We start from the raw sequence: 10,938 nt of genomic DNA on the forward strand, positions 1-10,938 counted from the left end.
TCCGAGCGCGGACCGCAGTCAAGTCTAAACATTCAAGTAGGCTACAAAACAGCTCTTCACGCAAAGAACATGTTTCTACTATCTGACTAGCCTACTGGCGTAGGATTGATCCGGTCCGCACCGGCTACCCCACGCGGGCTTGGCTCATCCGTATTCTTGACTTGGCAGTTACAGGCTAATATTCAGGATCGCCTCCGCAGCCGACGAGAAGTTTAATAAGGGCTGTCCGTTGTTTGTATGAACTTGCTCACTGGAGATATTATCCCTAGACCCTCATTAGCTGTTCATCTTCTGGAGCAGTTTCTTCCTATATTCTGGCCAGTTCAGTCATTCTGTTCGATCTTGACTCCACCAGTTTTGGCCCCCACTATCGTCATCACTCGCCATGCGTCACTTCGGTATTCTACTCTTAACCACTGCACTGGGCGCCACCGGCTCCAAAGCCATCAACCTTTATGCAGCCACATCGGACGGAAATCTTACCTCTCTTTCCCTGACCGGTAGCGACAGCGGCAACAATCTTACTGTGTCTAGTAAGACCGCATGTGGCGCCAATGCGTCGTGGCTAACCTTCGACTCGAAGAACCGCTTGCTGTACTGTCTCGACCGTGGAGCTTCCTCTTCTACAAATGGGTCCATGAACTCCTATTCGGTTGCGCCGAACGGACTTCTGACAATCATTGATTCTGTAACCGCACCCCTTTCCGGCGTCAGTCATGAAGTCTTCACCACCGAGGCCGGCAAGCGCGGCTTTGCTACCGCATCATAGTACGTGCGGAGAGCCCCTTAGTCTGTACTGTCAAGCTGACTGGGTCGTAGCAACCAAAGTGCAATTTCTGTTATCGGCTTGGGAGAAGATGGTGCTCTTGACGAGCCCCTTCAGATCATCCGCCCGACCCTCGAGACCACTGGTCCGGTGATCTCACGTCAAGACCGATCTTATCTACACCAGGTGCTTGTCGACCCCAAGGGCGAGTATCTCGTTATGAACGATCTGGGAGGCGATCGCGTTAGAATCCTCAATTGGGACGCCGAAAACCTGGCTCCTCTAACAGAGCTGGAGCCACTACGTACTGATGCTGGATCTGGTCCGCGCCATGGAGTCTTTTGGAAGCCAGCCACCTCTGACGACCTGTACTACTTCGTTGTTGGCGAGTTGTCGCAATACGTATACTCGTACAAGATCACGTACACTGATGCTGGGTTGACGTGGACCAAAATCTTCGAGATTCCGGGACTTGGTTTCGAGAATGAGGTCCCGGCTTTGACCTCCCCGTTGTCCGAAATTGCGCTTTCGGTAAGGGCATACTCAAGACACGTATTGGCCGCAGAACACTGACACCCTATCTAGCCGGATAACAAGTTCCTTATCGTCTCTCACCGCGATGTGTCTTTCACCAACTCTACGAAACGGGCTTCTGGGCCCTCAGACACATTGTCCACTTTTGCCATCAACCAGGATGGTACACTTGAGCTACTCCAGCTCGCACCATCTGGAGGCTGGTCGCCGCGCCATTTTGCCCTTAATAAAGCAGGCGACCTCCTTGCCGTTGGTCATCAGACCAACAAGACCGTTGTCATCTGGGAGCGTGACCTGGAGACGGGCAAAATTGTGACTGCTGAAGACGGCGGTCCAGCAGCTATCATCGAACTCTCAGGGGCTGTTGTCTGTACCATTTGGGACGAGTAAGCTCACCTGTTCTATTGGGTTTTTGGCGTATCTCTCTCCTGTAATTGGCATACGGACGTATAGTAAATCGCCTCAGCAACCCCCCACTCCTGTATCCGAGCAATGTGTGAAGATTTTCCCGGTTGATACTAGGTCACATATGCATAGGCACGGTGATGAGGAATATTTGTTGAAATTCGTGTGGTCTAACAAAGAAAAATTGAATTCAGGTAAGTTCTGATAGTGTTTTTATCATATGGGTCATGTCGACCCCTCCCTTTTTGTCTGGTTCCAGCCCGACGCCCAACTCCATTCCAGCCCAGTAGTCTCGCTCGATGCTCAAACAAGTGCACCGTTCTTCCTCGCCAGATAGGCCTTCACTCCGTTCCTGTCCCTGCCCCCAGTCATGCTGTTCTCCTCGACCGTCTTCAACAACCTCGCGGTCCCCGTCGCCATCAACAACGCACCGGCCACGGTGCCGACGCCAGCCATCCCGGCTTTGTTGTGATGAACTGCTTGCGCCACGGTCATGGGAGTGCCCTTGTATGGCTTGAACGGGCGGTTGTGGATGAGGCGGGCGGATTGTTGAGAAATCTGAACCCGTGGTGCTGCCTGGACCGTAGGGCGGATTGCCTGGCAGGCCTTGGTGGCGGTGGTGGCGCAGCGGTAGCACATTTTCGGGGGATGGTTTAGTGAAAGAGGATTGTTTGGATGGTTGTGGTTGACTATGTGGTGTGCGGAGTAGTAACGTGATGAAGTGACCGGCACTTTGGGTGGCGTGTGATGAGTTGAGGCTGGAGAGGCTTGGAGGAGAAGGAATCTGCTGGTTGTTGCTGTTGGATAGAGGCACGCTTAGGACTCTTTATACACTCCAGCAACCCATCGCACCATATCGGGCATCTGTATGGTGTTGTGCAGTATGGTCTGTTGTATGGTCCGAGTCTCAGCCGAGTTGCGTTTTGGGCGTCTGAGGTCGTCTGAGACGTCGTCTGAGGATATGAGTGCTACCCCCCACGGCGGCTACGACTCGCATGAGAAATAGTGGAGTGTTTCATGCTGTGGTGTACGTTCGAGACAACGCAAGCGTCGAGAACCACCCCTTTTAGCGCTTGCACGAGCCACATTGTCGCCTTCAGGACACTTTAACTGCACTGGTGAGCTCTTGCACCTATTAGCGCTAACACTTCATCTCTAACGTCAAGGGGTCCCCAGCGATGCTGTGTTTCTCTGCTAACGTCCGGGTGCAATGTGTCAAGCTGAAGAGTGAGCCAATGGGTTGATGGCAGCAAGTCGCGTAACAGACTGTGTTCCACTACAGAAGATAGCGAGACCCGCATCAACTGCAGGCATGCGTATTCAAAAGCTCTCGTGATACTGAGCCGGTCAGCTCATGATGTTGCTTCCGGTGAGATTGTGCAATAGATGTCCACGTTATTAAGACCCACTTCAGCGGCCTCCGGGTGGTTTGAAAGCGTGAAGCCCAAGTCGTATGAGTGTACTCTTACCCCGCTCCAGCCACCCACCGAACAGATGGCCATGGCTAGACCAAGTCGTATACCCGTCCAGTTGGCATGCCTATCTTCCTGGTCGGTGCGGTCTGCTGCCACGTCCATAGACACGTCTACTATCATGTGACTAACCCTTCATCGTAGCTTATCCGGTTGGTATCAGGCCTTAGGCCGTATTTCTGCCTTAGGTATATCATATGCCTTAAGCCTTACTTCTGCCTTTAATACTAATAATGCCTTAGGCATCTTACCTGCCGCTTATCCGTGTTCTATGCCAGCCGCAGCCCCTGCTAAGGCCGCCGCCGTGCAAAGCGCGCCCTAGTCTAATGTTAGTAGTTAATATGTACTGATAATAGATTGGCCAGGCGAAATCTATTAAAGGGACCCCCAGCGAAGCACGTAGCTGACGCTCGCCGCTCGCTAATGGTGGTTAGTAGTATTCGCTTACCGCTCGCTGCTAGTGACGCTCGCCATTCGCTAGTGGTGGTATTCGCTCGTCGCTGGTAGCGGTATTCGCTCGTCGCTGCTAACGGCATTCGCTCGCTGCTGCTGGTGGTGTTATTGTTGCACGGTGACGGCGAGCGCGCAATAAGCGATAGACGTGCGGGGATAACACGCTCGAACCGACCCGTAAACGTAAAAGCACGTAAAAATTATATAATTTATCTTTTAAGCTAACTAATAGAATATTTAGATTAGAGGCGCGGTAAATTACGAAAATATTTAGTTTTTTAAAAATAATTTCTAAAATATCTATACTTTTATTTAAAAATCTAAATAGATATTTAAATAAATAATAGATCTTATATAAAGTAAAGTTTATAATTTATAAAAAAAAGTAAATTACTAAAATATATAGTTTTTTTTAAAAATAGCGGTAAATTACTAAAATATCTAGTTTTTTAAAAATAATATCTAAAATATCTATATTCTTATTTAAATATCTAGTTTTTATAAACGATAAATTACCGAAATATCTAGTTTTTTAAAAATAAATTCTAAAATATCTATACTCTTATCTAACGGTAAATTACCGAAATACCTAGTTTTTCGAAAATAATATTTAAAATATCTATACTCTTACCTAAATACCCACCTAGTTATCTAGATAAATAATAGACCTTATATAAAGTAAAGTTCGTAATTTATAAAAAATCGGGTATTTAGATAAATAAAATATAAAGTAGAAGATTTAAATAAATACTTTTTATCGAAATATCCGGTTTTTCTAAAAAAATTATATCGACTTCGTTTCTTTATAAAAAAACGTAAAATCTTTAATTTAAGTACTTTATATACTATATTTTAGTAGTATGCAAGAATTTTCCTAAAATCTTTTACCGTTTAAGAGGAAATTAATTTTAAAATTAACGTATTTTTTATTTTTTATTTAAGCTGTTCTTTATAAGTTTTTTTAGAATCTTTTAGTATTTTATAAGAAAATAAAGCAAATTAAATACTAAATATCTTTAAAATAAAATTCTACGTAAGTTTATCTTCGTTTTTAGTAATTTTACTCGTTTTTATAAGGCGAAGTATCTTTTTTCTTACGCTTTCTCGTATTCTCGGCGTAGAACGCTTTAAATTACGCGAAACTAGCGTAAAATCTAGCTTAAATTCGTCGCTTTATAAGCTAGAATCTAGATTCTAGCTTAAAATTAAGCTAAAAAGAATATTTTCTTCTAATTCTTTTTTATTCTCTATAGTAGATTTATTAGATTTTAGTAGATTTACGTATTTCTAGGTTCTCTAAGAGCTGCTAGATCTATTTTCTACTAATTCTTTCTTATTTTCTATAGTAGATTCGCTATTTAGGCTAGTTTCTTATAGATTTTTATTATCTAGTAGATCGAATTCTACTAATTCTACTACGTTTTCTATAGTAAATTCGCTAGATTTCTATAAATTCGCGTGTTTTTAGGTTCCCTAAGAGCTGCTAGGCCTAGATTCCTACGAATTTACGTGCCTCTAAATTTTTTAAGAGCTACTAGGCCTATTTTCTACTAAATCTTTCTTATTCTCTATAGTAGATTTACTAGATTCGCTAGATTTCTATAAATTTACGTGTCTCTAAATTTTCTAAGAGCTGCTAAACTTATTTTCTTCTAATTCTTTTTTAGATTTACTCGAATCTTCGTCTAATTCTTATAAATTCGTATTTTCTAGGTCGAATTCTACTAATTCTTTCTTAGAATTAGAAGAAAATCCCTTAAATTTACTTAAATCTTTACTAGATTAGCTTAGTTCTTACGAATTTTCGTAATTTTCTTATAAATTCTCGCGATTTTCTCTTTACTAAACGAGCTAATTACGGCGAAGAATTATATAAGGCCCGTAAATTACGTTTCTTTAGTCTTCTCTCTATTACGCCTAGCGTAATTACTACTACGTAGTAAGGCGTCGTCTACGCTCGTTTTTACGAGATTTTTTACGCCCTCTTTAGCGTATTTTCTCTATAATTAAGCAGGTATCGCTATCTAAAGCGAAGAAATTTACTATAAAAGGCTTTAAATACTAAGAATTATTATAGAAAACTTAGTAATTTTTAGTAGAATATACTTCTCTAGCGTATTCTAAAGTATTATACTTAAATTAAATAATTAGCGCGTACGCGTGGCGGTAGAAAATTCGAAAATCTTAAAAATTAAGATAGAAATACGTCTTATCTTCGAGATTTATAATAAATTATACGCGTTCTTTTAAAACTATGCCTAGGCCGCGTTTATAATTAGAAATTACTATTCGCTAGATACGTAACTAAATTAATTAATTAGTTTAAATTTAATTTAGAATATTTTAGTAATTTACTTACTTTTAGTAATTCTACTTAAAATTTCGCCTATATCTAGTTTATTAGTAGAAATTCTATGCGTTTTTACTATTTTAAACGAATTTTTATATAGTAAAATTCTAAATACTCTCTAATACGAGTAGAATATACTATTTTCTATATAGTAACTATAAAGAATTTATAAATTCTAAGATATTTAATATTATTTAGCCGTATCTAGAATAGTTTTTTACTAGAATTACGTATTTTATCTTTTAATAGTACGGTATTTAATCGATATACTCTACGTCTTAAGCATTTAGTACTCGAATTACGTTAAGTTTTTACTAGAATTCGAATTCGTTCGTAACATATACTAGCTAGAATTTAATTAGCTTAATTATAATAGAATAAAATAGTAAAATAGAACTTATCTATCGAAATTGCTGCGTAATCGAATAACTATATTCTTTGCTAACGTTTTTAGCTAAATGCTGGCTACAATAATAATTGTAAGCCAGCGGAAATAGCTGGGAAATTGTAGGTAATAAACCTATACCACGATCGCTTATAAAAGCGAATCTTAGCGTATTTAGTACTAATTCTTTCTCTTCTTCTTCGCGCTCGAAAATCGTACGATTAGCTTCGATTAACGCTTTATTAATAAAGCGTAAAAATCTAAGCTAGGATTGCTTATTTTTAGGGCCAGCGTAAATTCTCTAGGTAATTAAAAGAATCTAGTTGTTAGAATCGAGCATAGAAGCTACTAGTAAATAACTAGAAGCTTCTACTTTTATATGCGCAGCATTAATCGAAATAAAATTTCGATTATTAATAATAGCTGCTGCGCAAGTAGCATTAGGAGCAATAAAAGCATATCTAAATAATTAATTAGTATATTTACTTAATATATATATAATATATTACTTACTAAAATGCTCTACTCTCTTTATCACGCGAAAATCGCGTAAAACCGCCTCTATTACCGTAATTTTGTCGAATTTTACGAAGGTAGGGCTATTTAGTAATAAACAAATTAGTTTTAATAGCTAATTTTATAAATAAACTTACCTAAATTCGACGAATCATCTCTAATTTAGTGCTAAACGCCTCGATTTTCGCCTGTTTACGAATTCGCCATGCCTGCTAATAGTTAATATTAACCCCATGGTTAATACGCTCGAGGGTGCGTATTAAATTTGGCTGAATTTGGGGTTCTTCCTTAATTATATTACGTTAGTGGTCGATTAGAACGCGTATAGAACGTTAATATCGCTAATTTTCGTGTATTTGCGTGGAAAAACACGTATAAGGCTTAAGTTTCTTAACAATTACATCGCCTGAATAGAATATATTAGTAAAATTTAAATTAATTGCAATTAGGGTGATTGTAAAGAATTTAAAATAGAAAAAAATAGTAAAATTTAAATTAATTACAATTAGGGTGATTGTAAAGAATTTAAAATAGGAAAAAATAGTAAAATTCAAATTAATTACAATTAGGGTGATTGTAAAGAATTAAAAAGAGGAAAAAATAGTAAAATTACTTATCTTTCTTCTGCCTAATTTAAAGTAGAAATTCGCACCTAGCTAGTTTGCATTCTTAATGCGTACGCGTTTTATCGGCTCTTTTCGATACGCAAGATTCGTGTCGCTATACTAGGTATAATCTAGTAGCATCTCGTGTAGCTTTTTAGTCGAAATAGATTGCGCCAACTTTAAAGAATTAAGAATCTATTATAGTAGCAGATTTCTACTATTTTTACCTATATAGAACTACCCTATTATATAGATTTAGAAAGGGGGCTAAAAAGGGGCTAAAAAGAGGCTAAAAAGAGGCTAAAATACGCGATTAATTTTAAAAAAGAGTCTAGAATGCGCCATTAATTTAAAAAAAACTAGGTATTTATAACGGTAGGCTTCTTTTACTAAGCTTTAAAGTCGCTTAGTAGGTAGATTAAACCGAAGGGTTTACCTTAAAGAGATAAGAGAAAGATAATAATAATTAAATAAGAGAGTATTACGTAATTATACGATATATAGTAAGCCGGTTACCTCTAAATTAATAGGGTTTAAATTAGAACTTTAAGTTAACTACGAAGGGTTAAGATACTAGCTAAGAAAGTATATCTATATACTATAGAAAAGCTAGTTATAATCTAGTATTTAGTAGTTTAGTCGTACTAAGACGAATAAACGTCTAAACTTTATTAGTTTAGTAGTTTAGCGTGCTAAGCCTTACTAAACTAGTAAACTAGTTATTTAATAGGCCGCACGTAATCTTAGCGCTTTAAGTAGCTTTTAGAATTTTAACTTTCGGCTATCGCTACTAAGCGAACGTAATTACTATCTTACTTACGTTTATACTCTCGCGCCTATTTTCTACTTTCTAGTTTCCGCATTTCTTACGAAACTATAATCTAACTAAATTATTAAGTCTTTACGGCTTTACTTTTCGTACGGTCTTTTTATTACGTATAGTCTTCTACTTTCTTAAGTCTCTTATAAGCGTTCTTTTCGTACGGGCTTTTAGCTACTATCTAAGCTTAGTCTTATAGGCGCTAAGTTTTCTTACGCCTATTCTTTTTATACGAAATTTCTATCTATACGGCTCTATCGCTCGTAAGACTCGTTAGCTCTTACGATACTTTCTTTTATACGGGCTTTTAGCTCTTAGAGTTATAAAGCCCTTATATTTTAGAGTTTATAATACTATCTCTTATTATAAGAATCTTTAATCTAAAGATTTACTATTCGCGTATATCTTCTAATTCTTTAGTAGTTTCTCTTCTTTTCTTCTATAAGCTCTATTATATCTTCTAAGCGTTCTCGCGATAAGTCTTCTTATTATATAAAGTTATCTACCGCTACGACTTTTACTTTAGTTATACGTGCTTACTTTAACTATAAAGCTAATAATCGCGTTTATCGCGTAGGTTCTCGCTCTTCTCGTTATAATAAGTATATTACGCGAGGTTCTAGTATATATAATACTTAGCGTTTTTTTATAGCGGCTAGTAGGTCTTTTTCTTCTTTTTTACTTTCTTTACTAATTAACTAGTAAATCGTCTTCGTTATTAGTAAAAGCAGATTTAAGCTAAAGAGAAAACTAAGTATAACGCTCTTTAAACTTTCTTAAAGAAGTTAAAAAAACTTTAGTAATAGATTAAAAAGCGTACTTAGTTAGCTTCTACTAAGTTATCTCGTCTTCGTAAATAGCATCGTCTACTTAAAGAGCGGGGCTTTACTATTTTTAACTAAGTTTCCGTCGCTAAGAATATTACTACTTTAGAAAAGAAGAATCGTATAGCGTTAGAGCGATTAGCTACTAGAAAACCCGTTAACTCTAAAAATACTAAAAAGAAGCGATCGCTAAAGTATTTACGTAGCGATTTCTTAGCTAATATTAATATAGATTCTACTAGTTCTTTAAGTTTTACTACGCCGTTAAAGTTATTCGAGCCGGTTAACTAAATATAGACTATATCTTCGTTTAATTTTAAGATCTTTCTCTTAAGCGAGATATCGATATAGGGCGTTTAAAGTTTTAACGGTAAAATTCTATAATAAGTTCTCTATAGCCGTTATAGTTTTCTAGTAGTTTTTAAATGTTATTTTAGTTTTCTTTCTATTATAGAAGATATCTAAACTAACTATTAATATAGCCGCTATCGAAAATCTTCTCTATAATTTAATCTTAATTTTCGTCGGCGTCTAAGTTTTTTAGTACTATTTCTTTTATTTATTAGACTATTATAGCGTTTTCTAGAGCTAGTTTAAGAAGGGCGATATAAAAAACCGGGTGTATTTATATTATTTCTAGTAGTTTAAGGCGGAAATTAATCTTTTTAATTTATTTATTAATTTCGAATAACTCTATCTTCTTAAAGTCTAGTTTATTATTCGAACGCCTTATTCTAATATTTTTTCTAAGAAGATAAACTTTATTTTTCTCTTTTAGCTTCGGTATCTTCTAGTGCCGTCTATTATAGTAGCGGGATATTAAAAATTTATTATATTCGATATTAAGACTAAGCTATTTATAGAGTATCTTTAGCTAGCCTACCTTAAGAATTTCTTTTTAAGTAAGAGATTCGCTATAACGGTGTTACGAACCCTAGAATATAAGGGCTTTATAACTCTAAGGGCTAAAAGCCCGTACGAAAGAAAGTACCGTAAGAGCTAACGAGCCTTACGGGCGGCAAAGCCGCACGGTTAGAAATCTCGCACGGGAAGAACGGGCGTAGGGAAACATAGCGCCTACGGGACTAAGCTTAGATAGTAGCTAAAGCCCGTACGGAAAGAACGCCCATAGAGAACCTAAATAGAATAGAAGACTATACGTAATAAGAAGCCCGTAGAAAAAGTAGAACCGTAGAGATACGATAATCTAGTCGGATTATAGTCCCGTAAGAAATGCGGGATCTAGAAAGTAGAAAATAGACGCGAGGGTACGAATATAGATAAGATAGTAATTACGCCCGCTTAGTAGTAACGAAGTTCGGAAGTCGAAATCTCGAAAGCTACCCGAAGCGCCGACATTACGTGCGCCCTATAAATAGATTAGAGCTAATCTATTTCTCTAATCTAATACTATAATTATCTTCGGTAATCTAGATTATAACTAGCTTTTCTATAGTATATAGATATACTCTCTTAGCTAGCATCTTAACCCTTCGTGGTTAACTTAAAGTTCTAATTTAAACCCTATTAATTTAAAGGTAACCGGCTTACTATACACCGTATAATTACGTAATACCTTCTTATCTAATTATTATTATCCCCCTCTTATCTCTTTAAGGTAAACCCTTCGGTTTAATCTATCTACTAAGTGACTTCGAAGCTTAGTAGAAGAAGCCTATCGTTATTTATTTATTTATTTATTTAGTTTAACGTCCCTCTAGAGTCTTAGACTATTAGAGACGGGACCCCCTAGGGAGATCCGCTTCTATCTACATGTCTAAATACATGTATGCCGGAGGGGAATTCTA

General features: G+C 37.4%; 1 protein-coding gene across 1 annotated transcript; it reads left to right on the plus strand.

The window, feature by feature from the left end:
* Window positions 1-385: 385 nt before the first annotated feature.
* On the plus strand, window positions 386-1,690 carry SLS55_006328 (uncharacterized protein; the record flags this gene model as incomplete). The annotated part of the gene is made up of 3 exons (XM_066777758.1): window positions 386-768; window positions 820-1,297; window positions 1,352-1,690. The coding sequence occupies 3 exons, from the start codon at window positions 386-388 to the stop codon at window positions 1,688-1,690; spliced, it is 1,200 nt and encodes a 399-aa protein (XP_066631853.1).
* Between the last annotated feature and the right edge of the window lie 9,248 nt (window positions 1,691-10,938).

The sequence above is a fragment of the Diplodia seriata genome (genome assembly GCF_021436955.1).
Source record: "Diplodia seriata strain FDS-637 chromosome Unknown scaffold_6, whole genome shotgun sequence".
In the NCBI taxonomy this organism is placed as follows: domain Eukaryota; kingdom Fungi; phylum Ascomycota; class Dothideomycetes; order Botryosphaeriales; family Botryosphaeriaceae; genus Diplodia; species Diplodia seriata.